Source organism: Silene latifolia, chromosome 6 (assembly GCF_048544455.1).
Source record: "Silene latifolia isolate original U9 population chromosome 6, ASM4854445v1, whole genome shotgun sequence".
In the NCBI taxonomy this organism is placed as follows: Eukaryota; Viridiplantae; Streptophyta; class Magnoliopsida; order Caryophyllales; family Caryophyllaceae; genus Silene; species Silene latifolia.
The window spans coordinates 138,929,363-138,951,664 of NC_133531.1; the positions used below are offsets into that span (position 1 = coordinate 138,929,363).

General features: G+C 39.9%; 4 protein-coding genes and 1 non-coding gene across 7 annotated transcripts; 4 read left to right on the forward strand and 1 right to left on the reverse strand.

Moving 5' to 3' along the window:
- The first annotated feature begins 291 nt into the window (after window positions 1-291).
- Window positions 292-1,807, forward strand: LOC141588808 (putative F-box protein At3g16210). The gene is made up of 2 exons (XM_074410232.1): window positions 292-747; window positions 1,757-1,807. The coding sequence occupies exons 1-2, from the start codon at window positions 292-294 to the stop codon at window positions 1,805-1,807; spliced, it is 507 nt and encodes a 168-aa protein (XP_074266333.1).
- Window positions 1,808-8,604: 6,797 nt separating this feature from the next.
- On the forward strand, window positions 8,605-11,323 carry LOC141587406 (nucleoside diphosphate kinase 4, chloroplastic-like). The gene is made up of 7 exons (XM_074408888.1): window positions 8,605-8,777; window positions 9,486-9,611; window positions 10,219-10,256; window positions 10,342-10,392; window positions 10,499-10,666; window positions 10,752-10,864; window positions 10,984-11,323. The coding sequence occupies exons 1-7, from the start codon at window positions 8,693-8,695 to the stop codon at window positions 11,105-11,107; spliced, it is 705 nt and encodes a 234-aa protein (XP_074264989.1). The 5' UTR covers window positions 8,605-8,692; the 3' UTR covers window positions 11,108-11,323.
- A 523-nt stretch (window positions 11,324-11,846) lies between these two features.
- On the forward strand, window positions 11,847-15,725 carry LOC141587407 (uncharacterized). 3 transcript variants are annotated; one of them, XM_074408889.1, is made up of 7 exons: window positions 11,847-12,032; window positions 12,683-12,746; window positions 12,841-12,896; window positions 13,009-13,095; window positions 13,211-13,350; window positions 14,664-14,721; window positions 15,209-15,725. In XM_074408889.1, exons 2-7 carry the CDS (start codon window positions 12,683-12,685, stop codon window positions 15,446-15,448), a joined length of 645 nt encoding a protein of 214 aa, XP_074264990.1. In that variant the 5' UTR covers window positions 11,847-12,032; the 3' UTR covers window positions 15,449-15,725. The 3 variants fall into 3 exon arrangements, with proteins under 3 accessions (XP_074264990.1, XP_074264991.1, XP_074264992.1); XM_074408890.1 differs by having other exon boundaries at window positions 11,912-12,032; window positions 15,215-15,725; XM_074408891.1 differs by having other exon boundaries at window positions 11,912-12,032; window positions 15,218-15,725.
- Window positions 15,726-16,600: 875 nt separating this feature from the next.
- Window positions 16,601-16,673, forward strand: TRNAA-CGC (transfer RNA alanine (anticodon CGC)). Its single transcript has one exon. It is a non-coding gene; the product is annotated as a tRNA-Ala (tRNA).
- A 601-nt stretch (window positions 16,674-17,274) lies between these two features.
- LOC141587408 (ubiquitin carboxyl-terminal hydrolase 2) lies at window positions 17,275-21,307 on the reverse strand. The gene is made up of 7 exons (XM_074408893.1): window positions 21,180-21,307; window positions 20,692-20,739; window positions 19,685-19,731; window positions 18,750-18,796; window positions 18,524-18,626; window positions 17,939-18,445; window positions 17,275-17,796 (listed from the first exon to the last, which is right to left on the reverse strand). Exons 2-7 carry the CDS (start codon window positions 20,720-20,722, stop codon window positions 17,530-17,532), a joined length of 1,002 nt encoding a protein of 333 aa, XP_074264994.1. The 5' UTR covers window positions 20,723-20,739; window positions 21,180-21,307; the 3' UTR covers window positions 17,275-17,529.
- Between the last annotated feature and the right edge of the window lie 995 nt (window positions 21,308-22,302).

Consider the following 22,302-nt stretch of genomic DNA (forward strand, 5'->3'; position numbering starts at 1 on the left):
CAGTTTTTGCAAGGGAAGTTAGGCATTGGTTTACCCATCGCTCCAACTTGAGGGGTATAAGCCGATATTATACGATATCGTAATCGTAATAATATCGTGTAATAATTCTCCGGTATCATATCTTGGATAATATTATTGTATACATATTCTAGTTTCCATATTAGCCTACTGTAATTAGGAAAGTCTGTAGGAAATGTAATGTATATATATGATCTCATTGTATTGGTTGTAAATCAATTGAATACACACAAATTCTCCATATGTCTACTGCCTTTCCAATTCTTTAAATCGATGTTTGGGGATCACGGGATCCTTCCAGAGGATATTTTAATAGATATCCTATCAAGAGTAGCAGCAAGAAACTTAGTTCGGTTGAGATGTGTCTGCAAATGGTGGTGTTCCCTCATTGACGACGTTAACTTCATCGACAGACATCACCGTCTTCATTATTCCATATGCGAAGCAGATGGGGACGACTCCTTTCTGTGTGAGGGATTCCAAACTGATAACTCATCTTACGACTTGAAGGTGTCCCTTCTCACTAAACACACAGGAGACGATCCTCTCGATTTGACTCCTAATCTAATTGTCGATAGTGCTCCTTGTTTCACGAATACCCCTAATATATTTCGAGATGCTATTGTAGTATGCACTGTGAAAGGCGTAATTTGCATCCTTTGGCCAAAGTATCAGGACCTTGGCTTGTGGAATCCAGCCACTCGAGAATTCAAGGCCCTTACTCCTTGGGTAAGCTTATTTAAATGGTGTTCACATCCAGACCATTTCTCGAGTTTGATCGCATACAATTCAAAGCATTTAGAATTGATGGAAATATGGTGGTTTCACTAAACCATCAAACTGGTCAACCTATAAAGTTGGTGCATTGCGTTTATAATCCAACAACTGACACATTCAAAAACATGACATCTAACCGATGCTTATATTTTGAGTATGTGGAGAGTTTATTTCCATTATCAGAGAGACGGGTTCGGACACAACACGTGTTTGAAAACTAATCTTCTATGGTCGACCATTGGCATCTGTCTCGTTTATACGCTGTTAGACACGAGATGCTTAATTACTTCTCCGTATGCCACAGTGAGTTTAATTTGTTAGAACCGCGCTGAATGAATGGCGTATTTCCTGTCTCGTTGCTTATCAATGTCAAAACAATATAACAAGCAGTTACTTCATACTCGGTATTCTACAAGTTTTTAGCAATATTATTCTCAGTTGGTGTCATTTGAACAATTGTTATTTCTTTCTTGATTAATAGTGAAAAGCTTCTCGAAGCATAATAAAATCAAAGATTTGTTGTAGAATGCAAGGGAAGAAAACGAGAATTTTTTGCCATTCAAGTGTTATTTACAAAACTATTTAATGAAATAGTGGTCATTTCAAAATGATTACAATTAATGGATCCACGTCATCTTTTTAAATTTTTTTTCCTTGTTTTTGTCAAAGTCGCTGTCACTGACAGTCTTCAATTTTTCGACGAAACAGTTTTCTAGGACAGCAGCTTCTGCTTGTCATAAGTGGAGGAGAACCGGAGGAGCAAACAAAAGTCGATTTTAGTAATTGGGGCCTGAAACTTATGCAGGGAGAAGTTAAATTCCATGAATTTTGGTATGATTTTGATTGTTGCTTGGAAATTGAGTTTTAAGTAATTGGTAGAATCAATAATGCAACAGTTTGGCATACGAAAATTTGGATACAATTTCATATTCAGCGCTGTATATGCCTCTATTGACGACAGCTCCATTTAGACGGAGCAGAATGCCCAGAAGCTGCTGTCAATTTAGACTAGCAGAAGCCCCTGTCCTAAATCTCAGTAATTGTCTTCAATATCAAACTACTTTTCTTTTTTTAACAAGGATACATTTGATTAAACTTAAAAAACGTGTCAAAAATTTATAAACGGTGTATGTTACTCAATGAGTAGACTTGATAAAATTGACACTCGAACTAAAGACATATGTTTGACCCTTACTGAATTGACCGCACCCAACCCGGATTGTTTTTTTGTTATAAACTGTCCATTATCCATACAAAACATGATAATAACACCTCAAAAATGATCTAAACTGGTCTAATCCGAGTCCTATTAAATCTAAAGTGAGTCGACTCAAACTAAACCGATATACACCCGACCAGAGATCTACTCATGAAAAGCAAGGAAAGGTAGTTGGTAAGTGAGCCAAGCAACTATATAGACCTGACAAAATTATACTGAACCCAAAAAACCGATCGAAAATACATGAATCGACACCTGACCGTACATCCGAAAAGTATAACTGAACGTCACCCTGAAACCTGAATTGATTCGAAATCGAACCGAATTTGTAATACTCGAAATAGACCCAAGATCGAATGAACTTGAACTGTTTCAATCCGAATTGTTTTAATCCGAACCAATATATACCCGAATCGATTTTAACCCGTATATTGGTGACTGAAACCCAACTTTGAAACCCGAAATGACCCGAATGTACCTAGGCGTCACTTCTAAGGTGTCTTTTAGTACATGAGTGTTACCCATTTAACGTCAATGAGTCAATATTACATCATAATTATACAAAAAAACATTATATATTGCTTTTTAAAAAATATTATTTGTATTATATCCAATATTTTTTTTTTTTTGAGGAAAACACCCCGAAGGGTATTAATGCATTAAAGATAAATCAAACAAAGCCGCAGTACTAGCTGCCTCTGGCAACTCAGATGACCAACAAGTTTTACCGACTACTCTAGGAACTACATGAGCTAACTCATGAGCAACCGTGTTGTTAACCCGACCCGTATGAGACCACACAACCGACTCAAAATCAATACAAAGCGAAAGAATATCATCTAAAGCTAAATAAAAATCATTACGACCCTTGCTTCCTTCTTGGAGCGCCTCGACCACTTGCAAACAGTCACTTTCCAAAATCACCTTCCGATGCCCCCATTCTCGCGCCTCCTGTAATCCGTCTAAGACCGCAATTGCTTCTGCATACCGGGGCTCCCATTCAACATCACGTGCTAAGGTGATACCCCATATTACTTCCCCTTGCCCCCCACGGCATACCACCCCTGTGCTCACACCCATGCCCTCCTTTGCCCCCGCATCAACATTTATCTTAACCCATCCTTCCGGTGCCGGTCTCCATCCTCCATTTCCGCTCTCCTTAACCCCTGCAGCCCGTGGCGCTTTCTTGCAAATGATGCCCTCGACCCCTTCATTCAGCACATCCCAAACCCGCTGAACAATTCTAGCCGGCTCAATTAAAGCTCCCTCAAAAGCCACTTTGTTTCGAAACTCCCATAGAGCCCAACATCCCACCATAAATTTCCCATAATCCATTCTATCCATCTCATTCCACACGTACTCAATCCAATCCCGCACCTCCCCTCCTCCGCACCCTCCATCATCCCAATTTAACCCAACCTCCTTCCACACCCATCGTGCTACACTGCAGTCTCGAAACAAGTGTAAACTTGACTCAGAAAAGTAAGAACATAAATAACAAGTCGAAGGGAACTCACCTCGAACTCGAGTGGCTATGTTTTCCAATGTTGCAAGAGCTCCGCTACACAGCTGCCAGAAGAAAATTTTGACGCGAGGCCACACCGAGACTTTCCATAACCGGTTCCAAATCCACCTTTCCCTCTCCCAACTCGACGGCCCCCCAGCATTATTACGGTCTTCTATCAAACAAGCATAAGCTGTCTTTACCGAATACTCACCATTTTTCTCAAGGCACCAAAACCAATCATCACTTGGTAAATGCGGACTCACCCGGATATTGAGAATTCGTTGCGCTTCAAATGGCAAGAACAGTTGGTGTATCATATCCACGTTCCATCCCCCACCCCCTGGCTGCATGAGATCCGCCACCTTCATCCCCTCAAGCCCCGGTTGACATGGCGAGATGACCATTCCCCTATTATTCCCACAAACCCACGGCTGCCCCCATATGAGCGTGTCTTGTCCATTCCCAATCCTCCTTCTCAAACCCCGCTCCAACGTGGCACGAGCCCCAACAATACCACGCCAAGTAAAGCTTGGTCTAGCACCTAATCCAGCCGCCATAAAGTCCGTCGATGGGTAGTATTTTGCTTTCATCAACCGAGCCCATAAGCAGTTTGGTTCAGTAACGAGACGCCATGCTTGCTTCGCTAAAAGAGCATCATTAAACACCTCAAAATCCCGAAACCCGAGACCTCCATCAGATTTGGGTCGACACAAATTTTTCCACGATATCCAACCAATGCCTCTACTCCCCTCGCCATGACCCCACCAAAACCGTGACACCATCGATCGGAGTTCGTTGCAGAACGACGCGGGAATTTTGAACACACTCATCACATAGGTAGGGAGTGAATTGACCACTTCCTTTATAAGAACCTCTCTACCAGCCCTCGACAATATCTTCCCACGCCATCCATTTAATCTTTTACACAACTTGTCCCGAATAATGTTGGTAAGCACTCTTTTAGACCTTCCAACAACAGTAGGATTTAGGAAGGCCTAAATATCTCTCTTGGACCTCCACTTCACGCACCCCCAATCGACCAACCACACGATCTCGCACATCCCCTGAAACACCCTTACTAAAGGATACCGTTGTCTTATCAAGGCTCACAAGCTGTCCGGAAGCCGCTTCATATTTTCGAAGGATAGCATTCACTGTGTTAGCTTCCCCTTCGTTCGCTCTCACAAACAAGATACTGTCATCCGCAAAAAATAGATGGGAAATAGCAGGGGCATTTTGCGAAATCTTAAGACCATGCAGAGCCTCGTCAGCGACAGCCCGTCTCAACAAGTTAGAAAGCGCCTCAGCACAAAGGATAAATAGATATGGCGATAACGGATCTCCCTGTCTTAGCCCCCTTCCCGGTTTAAATTCTTCCGTCTGAACCCCATTAATAAGCACCGAGAACGACACCGAGGACATGCAAGCCATCACTCGATTAACCCATCCCTGATCGAAATTCATCACCTCCAAAACCCGTCTCAGAAAACTCCACTCCACTCTGTCATAAGCTTTCGCCATATCCAATTTTATTGCCATAAAACCATCTAGCTGCCTCGCATTTTTGAGATGGTGAAACATCTCGAAAGCGACCAAGACATTATCAGTAATTAGACGGCCTGGAGTAAAAGCACTCTGATTTTCGGACACCACTTCGGGGAGAAAAACTTTCAATCTGTTCGCCAACACTTCTGAGACCAGTTTATACACCACATTACATAGGCTTATCGGCCTAAAATCCCTTATCTTATCCGGCGCCTTCTTCTTCAGAATTAAGACAATATTCGTTTTATTAAAATCCGCCGGAGATAAATCGCCACGAAGAATTCCAAGCACAGTGCCCACAACATCTTTACCGATTAACTGCCAGAAAGATTGAAAAAAGAGACCATTCATACCGTCTGGACCCGGTGCTTTAAGCGGGTGCATCTGATTAAGGGCTTCCATAATTTCTTCTTCTCGGTATTCAGCCTCCAAGACCAAATTCATTCGGTCCAGAACTCGGTTTTCCATGCCTATCAACACGTCATCAAAATTCTGGGGCTGCGCGGACGTGAACAGATCTCGGAAGTAATCAGTAGTAACCCGCGCAATCTCCTCATGTCCCACACGGTGCACTCCACTATCATCAACCAGCATACCTATATGGTTCTTTCTTTTCCTTTCCCCAGCTCTGGCATGGAAGAACTTTGTATTTCGATCCCCGTCTTGCAACCAAAGGGCCCTCGATCGTTGTCGCCAGTACTGCTCTTCCTGTCTTCGTAGTGTGGCTATTTCGGCAACTAACTTTTTCCTCTTTCGCACATCCATTTCTGATCGGTCTCCTTCATTAAGCCGATTCAATTGTTTACATTTCCGCTCCACCAAGTATCCAATTTTACGAATACCATTCTTCTTCCACGATTGTAACTCCCGGGCACACTGTTTCAGCACCTCACCAAGCCCCCCATTTCCCTTACTAACCCCGCGCCATACCGCCTCCTCACACCCTTCCTCCCCCAACCAAGCCTGCTCAAATTTAAAACCTCTCTTTGGTTCGGCCCCCATCACCCTTTTGTCCAACATAAGTTTAATTGGAGCATGATCAGACCATTCGCGGTCCAAGTGAACTGTTTTCGCATATGGGAAGATATCGAGCCACGAATTCGTGCACATAGCTCTATCCAACATACATTGCCTATTAGCTTCTCCCCCCTGGCCATTATCCCAAGTAAACTGATATCCCTCCCAGGCTATATCCCTCAGACCACACTCGTCCACAGCTGCTTGGAAATTGTTCATTTGCCATTGCGCTCTACTCCCGCCCTTCATCTCAGTGGAAAAAAGGATCTCGTTAAAATCTCCAATACACACCCAGGGTAGATCCGATTGCCCATAGAGAACACGTAGAAGAGTCCACGATAAATGTCTATCTCCAACCACAGGCCACCCATAAAAACACGTAGCCCTCCACTCTCTTTCCCCTTCACGTACAACTAGGTCAATGTGGTGTACAGAGGCCGACTTAAAGGTGCAGTCGATCTCCTTTTTCCACATGAAAGCAAGGCCACCCGATCTTCCCATACTATCCACTTCAATACCAAAATACCCGTCTAATTTCTCCCTCACCTTTCTCATGTCTCGTCCACAAAGCTTCGTCTCACACAGAAAAATCATGGCCGGAGCCTCCCTCCGCACCAGGGCCCTAAGATTATTTACAGCGTCGAGGTTGCCCAAGCCCCGACAATTAAGGCTTAAAAGATTCATTGGGCCCAGCGGGGTTGAGCTCCCTCAACCTCCGCCTCAGATATTAAGACGTCCCCATCTATATGTTTCTGCTTTTTCCCACCAGTACCCATCTCCTCATCATCCCTCCATCTCTTCCCCGTCACCTGGACACATACTTCTCCTTCTCCCCTCGCCACCTCCCTCCCTAATATAGTCCATTTTTTTAACTCCAGTCACCCCTATCCGTCCCCCCTCCTGCACCCCCACAATCGAACCCTCCTTCCGTGAAGGCCCCGTGGCCAAGCACTCTCTTTCTTCAGTCACCATATCACCCATCTCCATCAGCTCCCTATCCTCCCCCTGGTAGCTCCCTCTCTCCCCTACAACCTCCCCCACCAACCCCTTCTTATGAGACCCCTCCTCACTGATTTCTTCGCCCACCACAGAAAGCTCCAACGGTCCATTCTCAGTCCTCCCACCCTCACCCCCTTCCTCACTTCGCATCACTTCTGCTTTAGCATTAGATTTCTTCATTTTTAAATCAATGGCAATAGCTTGAAGCTTATCTATCATCTTCGCAATGTCCTTTTCAGCAGTTTCCCGTGCCTCGGTCTCAAAAACAGTCGTTAAATCCTTTCGAGCTCGCCCTGGGATGTCTTGTACAGTTTTGGTAACTTTCCAAGGTGATGCCCTAAGCCAGTCTCCAAATTTCAATTCCCCATCCTCATACGGTCCATCTTCGCAATCCTTCTCCCCGTGCCCTAAATGCCCGCAGCCATAACAATACAGAGGTAATCGCTCATATTTGACTTCGAACTGAATAACCTGCCCACCCTTCATCTTAATCGGCACATTAGTTTGCAAAGGGTTGCGAACATCACGCAATACTCGAATTCGAACAACCCTATCAAGCTCAGAATTGGGACCATTCTCCGCAGCAATAAACGCCCCTAAAGACTCCCCTATTTTCCTCAAATTAGTCTCGCTTGATCGACCCAAGATGGGCAAATCGTAAACACGCGTCCATATTGGGAAGTGAAATAACGGAACATCAGTGAGTTTACCTTCCATGTTTGGTTCGTTAAAGCACCAAAGAAATTTGTCGAAGTGCCATGGTTGTCCCTCCAAAACCCTAGCCTTATCACGCTCGTCGCCAAATCGAAACACAAAAAGATTGTCCTTTGCATCGATAACATTCCCTATCATCGGTTTCGATGGATTCCATAGCTTGATCATTGAGTCAATCGCCGCCTTTACATTAATGGATTTGGACGCCCAAACTTTCCCGACAAGAAGTAACCGCCCCTTCCCCGGGTTCTCCTCAGCCTCTTCGTCCCATTCAAACGCCGTCACCGTACTACCTGTCCCCTCATCAACCGGTTCTTTCCCATCTCGATGAAAGCCTCGCGTCATCCTATTCCCCTGACCCTGCATAGAGAAGACAAAAACAAACAAAGAAAAACAAAGCAGAAAACCAATCTCACGATAAAATCGTGAGATAAACCTCGAGAACAAAGGAGAGATCTAAGAGAAAATTAGACGAGGAAACCCTATTATATCCAATATTTTGAATAAAGACTTAATCCCTTGACACCTGATCCGATAATGACCCGACTCGAATCTCATCTGCTCTGATATTGACCCGACTCGAACCTTATTTGCTTCGATATTTACCGGACTCAAACCTGAACCGACCCGAAATATCTACAGCCGAGTAAAAGTGGAAATTGAATCCAACCCGAGTTGAACCGAACTGAAATCGAAAAAAAAGATAAACTGAAATAACCCGATCCGAAAGAACCCGAACCAAAACTAATCCGATTGACCCGTTTGACAATTAAGGTGGGCCGTATATATAAGTAAAGAGCATCAAGAGTAGGCCTCACTGTTGCACTGAAATCATCGCTCTACTCATCAGTCGTCTCACCAAACTCCCTCATTTCTCTGAAAACAACATCCAAAAAATGAGGACTCAGATATACAGATCCGCTTCAAAGTTTGCCAGGTCTCTACTTAACTCTTCCAAGTCCTCCTCCCACTTTCTCCCTGGTACTCTCCCATCTCTCTTTTTTTTTTTTTTTTTTTTTTTTAAAATCTTGTTATTTTATTGTTTGAGTGGCTAATGTTTGTTGTTATCCTGATACCGAAAATGAGATGGCGTCACTGATGGTACCGAAAATAAGGGTATTGTGAGAGGGTGGTACCAAATCTCGATACCACCAGGTGGCGCTCTATCATCATCTGATTGATATATCTCGGGATTGTCATTTGCAATTTATGTTGATTTGATTCTACATTTCTAGATGTGCCTTAATTGCTCCCTTTGCCCCCATTCATTTGTTTACCTTTTATTTAAATACCCGTCACAAAGAATTACAAAGGTAAATAAATGATCGAGACGGAGGGAGTAGATTCTAAGACAGTCTAATGCCTGACTGTATTCATCGGACAATGCTTCTTTTTGTTTGTCACATTAGTTGTGCAGTTAAGTTTTGTAATTGCTGTGTATGTGGTTGTAACAATCTACAACTCTTACAAGTTAAAATTGGATTATAATCTGATGGGAGTTTTCGAAAAATCACCTTACTGAGTTTTCTTAACCCGTTTCGACAATTGAGGGGATATGTAATTTGTAAAGAAGTGGCATTTTGAAGGATGTGTATTTAGTTTGATTTGTTTGATTTTGATATTGTCCATCACTATATATCAATCGAAGTGGCGTATTTGATGAGAACTCAATCAATGTGGTGAATGCAGAAGGGCGGGCTGTAGCTGCTACAGCTGCTGTTTCTTTGAGAGGAAAATCACAAATCTTGGCTTCACTAGGAAGAGCAAACGCATCTGGTTCATGGCTGCCCTCTGCTTTGGCTTTGCCTGCAGCAGGTATGCAGATTTTGTGCTTGTGTGACTTGAGTAATTGCAAGTGAAATCCAATCTTTTTTTCCCTCTATTTTGTTTCTTTCCGTTCAAAATTGAGCGGTTTTTACTGTCTGCTGGATTGCTCGGTCATACAGCTATATACTAGTATTTGAGGTTTATTGTCATGGTTTGTTTCTTTAACATGATTACAGGAAGGGTAGGGTTGTCCATTTCTGTTGTTTTGGCATAGGGCCATGTAACTCCTCAAGCTTAAATCTTTTTAAAACAAAGTTTGTCTTTACGCTTAACACTGAGATTTGGCAATGAAAATCATCGTTCTGTTTCAAAATCACATGTTTTTTCCTGGTGTCTTTTGGCCTCTTGAATGTACAGTCAATGGTGTCTCTTCTCAAAATCTTAATTTTCGAGGTAAATTCTAACGTAGTTCGGTGTTTCTCTATGGTTCCGTAATTGACATATTCAATGACATCACCACTCCGCTCACCAAATTGGCTGTATGGGGGTGGGGGATAGTCTGTCAGTGTCTTTCTTCGTTGCTGTAGCTGTCATTGAAGTAGAATGTTATATCTTGTCTCTGATCTGTTGCAATATTTGCTCCTGCTCAATGCAGTTTACATGCTTCAGGATCAGGAGGCCCATGCTGCAGAGGTAATAATTTCACGCTTACCTTTTATGTTCCTATACATTGTTAATAGCATTCTAACAGAAATTTTCATTACAATACTTTTTGTAGATGGAACGCACTTTCATTGCTATCAAACCTGATGGAGTGCAAAGAGGACTGGTAATGTGATTGTCTTATTTTCTCTTTAAAAATTTATCCTCGTAGTTCCTTTAATCAAGAGAACTCTGCTCGTTTTGGCTAATACATAATTTTTTTATTAATGCAGATTTCAGAAATTGTAGCTCGTTTTGAACGTAAAGGTTTCAAACTTGTTGCGATCAAGGTAGTTGTTCCCTCAAAGGAATTTGCACAGAAGCACTATCATGACCTCAGTGAGAGACCTTTCTTCAATGGCCTCTGTGATTTCTTAAGCTCCGGTCCAGTTATTGCAATGGTTAGTGTACAATACCAGCTTTTTTCTTTCATGCCAAATATGATTCCAGCAGTTTGTTATTAAGTACTGTACTTCATTTCCATAGGTCTGGGAAGGTGAAGGTGTGATTAGATACGGCAGAAAACTTATTGGAGCCACTGATCCACAAAAATCGGAGCCAGGAACGATCAGAGGAGATCTTGCTGTAGTTGTTGGAAGGTATCATTGCTTCTCTTCTCCTTGAACTGCATAACATATAAAAGGCACTAATTTTTGGACTCCTCTCCAAGAGTGCGTACAATGTATCATAGATCTGAATCGTACTTTTCTGTTTGTAGGAACATTATCCATGGAAGTGATGGACCAGAGACTGCGAAAGACGAGATTAACTTGTGGTTCAAGCCAGAGGAACTGGTCACCTATACGAGCAATACTGAGAAGTGGATCTATGGGGATAACTGAAGAAACCATGGGTTTCCGACAAGTTTATGTTATTTCTTTTTGAATTACTGCTAATTTGGATCCCATAATTAGGCTGGGATGGATATACACAAAATTTCGACAATAAGTTGAAATATTTCTTGCTCAAACTCTGGAATAATGTAGTTTGGCTGCTATTTGATCGGCCAATTGAGAACAGTCGGGTTTTAACGTTGAAGAAAATTAGGCTTTGCTTTCTTTTTTGTTTACAAATGTTGATCATCACTCCACGTCCGAAACTAGGTTACAAATGAACTGCAGCTTAATTCGTCTCTCAAAATTGGCTTAATTTTACAGAAAGTGGAAAGATTAACGTTAATGAAACTCAAATTTCACAGGGAACTGTCCAAGTTCGATTTGGTGCAACTGTGCAAGGTGGTAGGTAATAAGGTACAATTGACTAATCGGTTGGTTTTGCTTCAGACAAGCCATTTTGGTCTGAAATAATAAGACGAGATTTTGTAACTATTGTACAGACAAAATGTGACCACTATGAAAAACAAGTTACCATAAATTATAACACTACCTGTACCATTGTAGTTACATTTAAGCATAAAATAGTCACATATGTCCGTCTGAAGTTTCCGAGGAAAAGTGGCCGTCTGAAACAAGAATTTGTGTCGACTAATAGCAAAGTCATAAAGATACACTTGATTACTTATTATAACTCGAGATTGAAATAACAAAAAATACCGGCTTACTAATTGTAGCTTATACTAGTGTAGTGGTGGTAACAATAATGACCAAGGTTGAAACCGTTAAACCCTCCATCAACCCTTAAACCCTGAACAAAAAATATCGACGAAATATACAACATCGTAACCCTAATCCCCAATTCAATTTTTCTGCTGCACGTCCTACCCTTTTCAATCTTTTACTCGATTTGCATCTCCATTAACGATATCTGGTATGCATGTTTGTCCATACTTCCTCAATTTCATGTCAATAATGCTGCAATTAAACCTTTAATCGCCTCATTTATGTTGTCGCTAATTTTAGTCACTTAACATTTACTTACTGTTTAATCTTCTTCACTGTCTGTTATCAATGTTGATTAGCTGCCGAATTCATGTTCAACTTTATTGTTTGATTAGGTTTTCTGAATCAAGTAAATAATGGAGTAAATAAAGACTAGACTTTTGTCTGTAAGTGATTGATTCTGCATGATTATAATCGCTAATTTGTGGTTGAGCTGGCAATTGATTTTGTAATTACCGTTGTCGAAGTTAGCATCAAATTTCGAATATCTTTGTTGTAAACCAGACAATGGTGGAAACCAAGATTATTTATTAGGTAGACGGACTACTAATGCAATATGGTAAACTAGTAAGAAAATCAAAAACTAAAAGTTTCAAGTTGTTTATTTGGAGGGGCGAGTGCCCCTGCTAGCTCCCTTGGTTCTGCCAGATTCCATTTTGAAAGAAATTGTGAAGTGATAGGAATTGATGTAGTGTAAAATTTCCGTTAATTGCATTTTCTCTTCTTCAACGATCAATGCATCTTTTTATGATTATCATTATCATCATCGTCATCATTGATTTAACCATTATGTTGCAGATGGCTACTAAACCACTTTGGGACGCGGTTGTCGTGACAGATAAGAAAATGTTAATGACATTGGGTAATTGTCTGTGTCTATGACCTGATTACTATGTTTAAGCTTTTTAAGGAAATTGTTTTTTTTCCAGAACTTTTAAATTCACTAATTTTTACAGATGATATTATTAAGATGTCGAGGACAGCTGATGATAAGAAGAAGCAAAGGGTATCGGTATGTCCAAGACCCGATACTATCATAGTATCGTTTGTTGTTGTGATTTCATATTGTAATCAATGTATGTAAATTTGAGCTGTGTTTGCTTATGAAATTATCTGGCTTGCAGAACAAAAGTCGTGGAAGTTTTAATGGGAACCAAGATCGGTCCTTTAAGCTGAGGCAATATACAGATTCAATTTCAACTCGTAGGCAGGTTCGTTATGGTACTTGAGCTAATTCAAATTATTCACCTAGTGTCTGAACTCTGAAGTGGGATTTATTGATTTTCTAGTGTGAAATATTGAACTCAGTTTCTCTCACTTTTTCAGGGGGCTCTTGCCCAGAAAAGGTCCAGCTATCAAGGAAACCGTTATCCTTCGTCAGCTGAAACTGCCCTAAAGGCAGCTGACTACAAATTTCAAAACAGGCCTGTCAACCGTAGGAACACTGCAAATTGGAACCAAACAAGGTACATAGTTGCTCTACCTCATGTTTGTATTTTACTATATGGCTGTAGGCGGTGGTAAGCTGGCAGTCTAGCTCATTCATATAGGGTATACAGCCTAACATTTGATGGTATTGAGATTTACTGGGTGAAATTAGTGTACAATCGGACTGTGTTTTCTGGGCAGGTAAACCATAAACGGTGATCCTGCTATCCTTGACACTTCCACCTGACCCACTTAATATGCCAATATTTCTGGCTCACGAGCTTCACCAAATAGCATGTTGTGGGCCAACTGTTTGAACTATAAACAGTCTAATGCTCTGCTCAGTTAGTCAGCTTTTGAATTTATCAGGTCACTTAAACACGTCACTTTATTGTTGCTGGGTTCTATGGTTTGAAACTTGTGAGGATGTTTCTACAATTATGGAATTGTATTGGCACAGTTATCTTAGTTGAAGGTTCAAGGGTCCTGTTCTCTCCGTATATCTATTGTGTGGAACAGATGATGCACAGAGTTTGGGATTTGTTAGGAAATGTAACATGGTAGTTATTCATTTGTTAAGCTCGGTCCATACACATGTTGGTGCCATTTTGTATGCTGCTCCTCCTACTTGGCTGTTACTGTCTAGGCGTCTATCCACCATATTTTCAACCCACCTACATTGACGGTGCCTCTTGGACTAGGCAAGGAGGTGTTTGTATGGGACTGATGGTTGGAGAACATGGTGCATTGTACCAAACTTCTGTTTACTACATTTTGGAGACTGTAAGCTGGATGTCAGCTAGTAGGTGCAATATATTTTAGGTATATTGGGGGTAGTTAAGCTATTTCATGATGGTATCAGCTTGAAGTGGGTGTTGAGCTGGATCTTGCTCTCGTTTTGGAACTTATACTACTGATTGCACTAATATCTTGGTCACACCTGCAATTTTCTCACAATTTGTCCACGGAAATCAGGATAAGTCCGAGCACATGAAATTTATTTGATCCATGGCGGGTTTTACCCTTCTACTTCTTGCCCAAGCTTGGAACTGTTTGTTGGAGTCGTTTTTCGTGGATTCCCTTGTTTATAAAAATTACATAGTTGGGGGACTGCACTAAGCGAGTCTTGTTGCTATTGAACTTGTCTGATGCTGAAATAGGGTTTGTTTAATTTTATGGAAATAGTTCTGAAGCAAGCGGTGAGTCATTTTTTTCATTTGACCCTGCCGGTCTTTTGTCAACCAATACATGTTCATAATGGTAAATTCTCTTCCTTTAAATGTTTCTACGTGATGTTATTTGATTCTTGGAATATTGCGCGACATTTCAGGCCTGGTGGTCCACATTTCAGGCCTGGTGGTCCACAAAGACGTCAAGGGACTGCATTCAATGGTGGCAATGCTTCGAAGGTATATTTTCATGTAAACATTTGATGATTAGATTTCTACTTGGTATTTGATTTTTACTTGGTTTTATCATTTGAGTATTAACATGCTTCTAATGGGGGTGTTGCATTAAGAAGTTGGAAAGATCATTGGTTTTAAGTTTTAACATTTGATCATGGTATTAGATATCCGCTACACAGGAATTTATTTACCATGCTGATATTTTTTGATTTTTTGTGTATGTAAAGAGTCCCCATAAATATCTGATATGTGATGGGTATCGGTCATATGACTGATATTAAACAGTCACTTAGCTGCCAAAAATATAGTATGAAACAATCTCGATTCTGCTGCCACTGTCGTGGGTACTGGCGAGAAATTTGGGTGAGGTTATTTAGTTAAGAGTCTTGCCTCTCTCATTTAGTTATAGGGGTGTAAGTTGGTATCACATGTGAGACTGTCTCGTATAAGTGTTTGTGGGGAACTAATTTAGGTTCTCTTTTATTTTTAGCAACAGCAGCGACAAACGCAACATTATCAACAACCTCCTTTGCTACGTCCTTTGCTACGGAAAGGGACAATAAACAATCAGAAGCCTAAAACACTAGATTCATTGTTTGCCGACATGAAGGAGCAGAGAATGAAAGCTTTTACTCACCCAAACAACACGGGTAATGCGCGTGTCGGTGTTGCTTTTAATCAGCAGAGACTACCCTGGCTTAGGGGTGGATTTGGCAGCTACAGGAACTGATGGTGGTTGCTCGATGTTTAGGGTTGAACTTCGCACATTAAGAGTGATTTTATGATCTATGCTGGAGCCTGGAGGTGGAGACTGGAGATGGCATGTTATCCGGATCTCGAGTCTAGACTTGTTTTAGCTTGCATAATGGGCATGTCTCCCTTCTAGTTTGAGTTCTGTAATGTCCACTCCGTTTTTACTTTTTAACATACGCTTGTACAGTTTCTTTGTAAGATACTAATAGGAATAAATATAATAGATGGACTTCAATCATCACCTTAAGGTTTTGACTGAGATGTTTCATCCTTCATGGTATCAGAGCCTTTGTGACCAAAGGTCACGGGTTCAAATCCGGACGACCTCCCTCCCGAAGTGAAATTTCGGCACATGGTATGGAGGAGCCTTGAGATGGTTCATCTATCAGATACGTCTTCAATTCTTAACAGACATTCTCAAACAACTTCTCATGATTTGCAACCAAGTAATCTCTTAATCGGCTAATACTTTGAACAGGTCTTCCATTTTTATTTGTATTTTTAACAAAGTACCCAAAAATTCATCTCACATATTTTGAAAAATATAAACAATTTAATGGCATAGAGGAAGTATTAGATAAACCCAAAAGAAGAGTTAGTTCAAACCTAACAGGGAATTAGATCGTAAAAAAGAGGGATTTTAGCGGTAAGATCTCTAATTAAACCATCGATAGAATTAATATCTCATTTTAAAGAGAAGATATTAGATATATGTAGTTTTTCGTTGGTATTATTATGGACGATTTGATGGGGAACGATCATGTTAATTTGTTTAACTCTTCTACTCCTCCGTTCCCGTCATTTGTTTACCTTCAATTAGGGTCAATTATTAGATGACAAGTTGACCAAATTGAGTGTAGATGATCAAATGCCCATCAAAAGCATTTCTAAAATAAAAAGGTAAAAAATTAAGAAACCCAAAAATAGAATAAGGTAAAAAAAATAACCGAAACGGAGGACTCCATATACAAATATAATGATTTTCGTGATTAATAAAAAGCTTTTTTCCTTCAAAAAAAGGATGTTTGGAAGACTTGTCTGGTATAGGGCTGTAGGCGCAGTCGCGGGGAGATGTCGCCATCCTCAGACTATCCAAGATATAACAATAATCATGCAACGATATCAATCAGGGGGTGTAGCTCATATGGTAGAGCGCTCGCTTCGCATGCGAGAGGCACGGGGTTCGATTCCCCGCACCTCCATTTCTTTTTTTAATTTTATCATACTCCTAATGTAGTAAGATTGTAGGAATCAATCAGAAGAACCCTGATGTTTCCTCGTCCCTGCTGTAAATTATTTCATTTCTCTAATGCGGTCGTTTGCTTTCACCAAAATCTTTTAAATCAATTGATGATAAACGTAGAGGATTAATCGGGTTTTAACTAAAAGGATACGTAGTTTTTTTTTTTTTTTTTTTTTTTTTTTTTTTTTTTTTGGGTCAAATGATCATCGCTCTAGCTAGTAGTCGAACTCGCGACCTCTCAACTCCTGCATTTCTACAAGTTTCAAGGTTTAACCCGACTACCACTGGACTAACACCACTTGGTTATTGTTATAGCTATTGTTATAGCTTCTAGGTTAAATGAAGTGACCAACTGACCAAGTTGTTAAAATAATGAAGGCTACCATGAAATGCTTAGAGAATTGAACTTGTCTCGACCTCTGCTGTTATGCGATCATTTGCCTTAGCTCAAGCCCCTCTTCACTCCCACATACTTTCTGGTGTTTCAAAAGCCTCAGCTTTTCGATCATACGCCGGCAATTTCATCTATATACAGTATTAACTAAGACTCCAACGAAAGAATCAATAAATGGCCTCAACTACGAGCTTTTGCAAATTTCTGAAGTTTCCACAGATAATCAATTAATGCGGAAAGATTAAGCAATGCGAGATTTAAGCATCAGTCATTCAGTCCTATAATTTCAACGAAACAGAGTAACTATGGTGAAATCATGGAACATTAAACTACCAATAGTTTGCAGAAAAAAACAAAAGTAATTCACATCTTACAACAAAACATTAGAATTCTCTTGAGCCTCGAAAGAAACAGGAGTATTTCAACTGGAATTGGGTAGTTTCTTCTGCTGGGCCTTCTCTATCAATGGCTTCAATTGCTTCTTCTCTGCAAGAAGCTTCAGGAAATTGAACAAAAAGGGAATGTAGTTGTGTTTCCTGCGAATGTTTTCAGTTCTCCACTTTTTGAACTTCTCCTCCTCCATAACAATCTTCTCGGTAGCAGTCTCAATCCCGATATTTACTTCAGCAAGTGACCTGTTAAATTCTTCGACTTTGCTGTTATCTGATGCGGCTTGTGCTGCATTGACCTGTTGCAAGAGCAAATACCAACTAGTTATAGCTCGTAGAGTCATTGAGCGCCAGTACTCCGGACTTTGGGTTTAAAATCTGTCTGCATCAAAATTTGCTGAGTGTCCCCCTACAAACAGTCAAAAATCAAAATAAAATAACCTGTTGCAAGATGCGCTCTCTACGCCTCTGGTACTCTTTCAGCTCCATAGTATACATCTCTTTCCTGTTCTTTATCACAGCCAGCAGATTGAACCTTATCTCATTTTTCGAGTACCTCTCAATCCGGTCTTGGATTACAGGTTGAACCATTCGAAGCCATTCAGTGTCACCTTGTCCGCCAGAACATGGGCCCAGGCTAATGGGGCCTTCCTTCAAGCCATCGAGCTCATACAGAACTCCTTCAAAGGGCAGATAGCTTATGAAATGGTAAACATCATCATCCTTGGTAGCAGTTTTCTGCTCTTCCGGGACAAAGGGCTCGGGTCTAGCAAAACTATTGTGCGCCGTTCGGATTGCTTCACTGTTGTTGATAGCTAGACCTTTAAGTTCAGATGGGAAGTTCTTTGTAAACTCTCTCAGATTTGACAGTTCTGGGCCAACATCAATATCTGGAGAATTCAGAAGAATTGACAGAATAGCTTGTGTGGCACATGCATTGTTAATGACCTGTGGAAAACTAATTGTTTTATTACACACAATTTTGAACAATTTGTCCATCAGTTTATTTAAAGTGAACATGCTTACCTGACTAGCAAAAAACAGGTTGGGATTGGGTTCTTTGATGACATGACCATCAACTTTTTCCCCCGGCCGCCATTTAAACAAGAAAATCAACCCATATACAGGCCTGTAATTGGAAAAGCATATGCACCGAACATGGATCAGTGGTTCATTAGTTCATATAAATTTATCATATAACTCAACAAACTGCAAGAGCTGTAGAATTTTATACATGGGAAGAACAGCTCACCTCAAGCTCTCTAGAGTTTCGAGATCCAGAGAATAAAGCTCCTCAACCTGGCTCACGCATAAATTAACAGAGTATTAAAAGAAGTTTTTGCCAACAGCGCAATAAATGTTCACTATGCATCAAATATACAACCAGTCTCACAACCATGAATTACTCTTCCTAAATCTCAGAAAAAGGTGCTATATTTCCTTGTAAAAGACACGTGCATATAGTCACAAAGCTGAACAACGTTGAGTTTGAAGTTTGAACTAAGCAGTAACCAGAAGAGTAGGTTCACAAGGACAATTCTAAGCCATGAATTTTACTCTTATGGCGACGGTACAAGGTGTTCAAAAACGTGTACTGTCTTTCAAAAGTAGCTTTGACCTTCTAATCTTGTATCCAAGAACACACAGACTTCCTGACTCCAGCAGCTGAATCTAAACATTAGTGCAAATAACTCGCCTGGTGAATATTAGAACTGTTGAAAACCATTGTCATTTATGCACACAAAAATTTGAGAATCATCTTGTACTTGTGCATACGTAAATTCAACCTTACACACAATTGTGATTCTCCACAGATAATATCGGGTCTAACTCAATTATGCTATAGAAAGTAGACTATCTTTATTCCTATTTTCTTTTTAACTGGTCCTTCAAAATGTCCATTCTATAACTGATTTTTCTTTTCACTTGTTCCCAACATATATCACTGTAACTACTAACAGACTGTTAATTCCAACTTCCCACACCAAACCAAAACATGACAACATCCTAATATTCATAACAGATAATATCCTAGTATTCATAAAAACAATAACCAAACCAAAACATGACAAGATTGTTAACTTAGAAGGTCTTAGCGTTCTGGTATTGGCAAATGGCAATCTCTAGATAGTACTGTATCAAGACTTATGTTTCTCTTAAGGAGAGGGAAAGAAAGAATGAGTATACCTGCACACCCTTCACCTGCATTTGCTGTATAAGTTCTGTGAAGACACCTGAACATAAATTATTTGATAATAAGTTGCAGGTCATTTTAATAATCAGCCCAAGGAAAAAAATATCATTATGGGTCATCTTGAAACCAAGCACTAACCAAGTTCTCTATGTTTTCAAGTTTCAACATAAAAATAAAGCTGCAATCAAGTCCCATCAAGGAAAGCAACATTTATAGTGAACATACACGAAAGAAAGAAATAGCGTTGCTTAGATGTTCCCTTTACAACTCTCTTTCATCTTCTAAATTGCTTTTCACAAATGTTAAGCAAAACATGTACTTCCAACAGATAGTTCAGAGGAGTTGATTATCAAACAAAATTTTCAAAACATCACAGTGGATATAGCATTAAACAACACTGGTAAGGATATGGAAGAGGCAAAATACTTGGGCAGCACACTGGATCACACTTCCCATCTCACTAGTTATTTCTAAATTGTCAACTCAACCTGTGAGGGGGTATTTATAGGAGTGTAAACTGTAGAGTGTGTACAAACTCTGCCGAGGACAAAAACGACGATTATGTAACGCGAAATTAAAATGGTTTCAGGAACTGAGGTGGTCAAATTATTACTTATAGGTCCTAAAAAGCATGGCTTTTCCGAGGAGCAATACTAAATGCGTCATCAAAGTTTAATAACTCCTGAATTAAATCATTGCCCTCAATGTAAAAACATCTTCATAACGGTGCTATCCTAAATTCAATAGACCGTAGTTCCTCAAAGGACTAAGCACCTCAATACAATCCATAGCACCAACGCAAACAATTTAATGTAATCATAGATATCGACATAAAAACCATGTTGTAATTTGTAAAATCAAGTCAATGCCAACGAGTTTTTATTGTGAATTGCATGATCATAGTACAACCAAGCAGAACAATGCATTCACATACTCAACAACAGTAAGCTAACTAGCTAAATACATAGTAAAAGCCGCACATAGTAGCGTAAGATCATACCAGGATCCGATTCAATGGTGCACCAAGACATGACGACTATTATAAGAACTGCAAAAGCAAACAAGCAGTAAAAATAAGCAGAATTCAGTGAAGAAACCAAACAAATCGACTTCGCTCTCTTATTAAATTTCATCAAGGGAAAACGATAGGTCATGAAGAACATTTTGTAAAATTAATTGCACAAATTAATAACATTCGGATAAGCGAATGCACAGCTAAAATTGATGCTCAAACCCTAATCATTAACAAAATTAAAATAGAAAATGTAAACAAAACGCAAATTAACAAGTAACAAAAGTATATCCAGGGAAAACAGGAACAAAAAGCTCAAATTGTAGAACCCTAAAATCAATTTGTGAACTTAGGAGGTGACAATAAATGCTGAATATGAAATCAAGTCGCGCAATTAGCTAAAGCCGTGATTATAGATGATAAGACTAATTAATTGAAACTAATAAGGAAAGTTAAGGAAGGAAAGAGAGAGAAACCTTGAAGAAAAGTGATTGTAGTAATGGAGGTTGAATTAGACTGAAAGAGGGGTGAAGCTTTGAGAATTGAAAAATGGAGATATTAACTTTGGTTCAACTATTCAAGACGAAGAAAAAGCTTTGGAAGAAAAAATGGAGTTAGATATGTTTGTTGTGTATAAAACGGCCCATGCTCTAACTTGGCCCATCTTACTTTTGGTCTAAGCGAATTCGGTTTTTGCTGGGTTAATAACGGTTTCGGCCTTTGGGTAGGTTGCAATTCATGTTGGGTCATTATCGGGTTACAAGTAGAGTCAGGTTAGCTTTGAGATATGTAACGACTATCGAATAAGGTTATTAACATCAAAGCGTCTCATTATAGACGGGATATCCGTCTATAGCTATAGACGGGCTAAATATCCACTCACTTTAAGCAAAACGGGTCAAATATCACCACCTTAACGTTAAATGTCAGCAGTACCATTTCCATGTGATAAACTACCTTGACTGTTGTAGCTTAGGAAATGGCACTGGTGAAATTTGGCGTTAAGGTGGTGACATTTGGCCCATTTTGTTTAAAGTGGGTGGATATTTGGCATGTCTATGCTATAGACGAATATGCGCCGTCTATAATAAGAATTTGTGTATTAACATATGCTTTATGTTATGTATCTAATTTTGGATTGATTATTTCATATTGTATTAAATATGTTTACCCTGCATTGTTTTTAGTTTTAAGTGAACAAAACATAAACAAATGTTAATTTGTTCTTATTTGGATTAGTTATGGAAGATAAATTTCCATCGGGTCATTTATTAAGTTGAGTAAAATTAATATTAGCCTATTAGGTCAAGGATTGTCACATGTCGAGTTCTCGTGGCAGAGTCGGGAATTAACTCCAGCGGGAGCGAAAAATTTTAGCGAGGGTAACGAGTATTAGTTTAAGAGAAACTCGAAAAAAATTGAAAAATTTTAACTAGAAATTATGAAATTTCTTATCGCTAGCCAGAGCGAGCGCCCCTGCTAACTCTTCCCTAGTTTCACCACTGCTGAATTCGAGTTATAACAAATAAGATTATTATCGGTTATCAGTTTCACCTTAGATTAGGTCGGATCAAGTCTTTTGCTAAGTCTACTACAAGC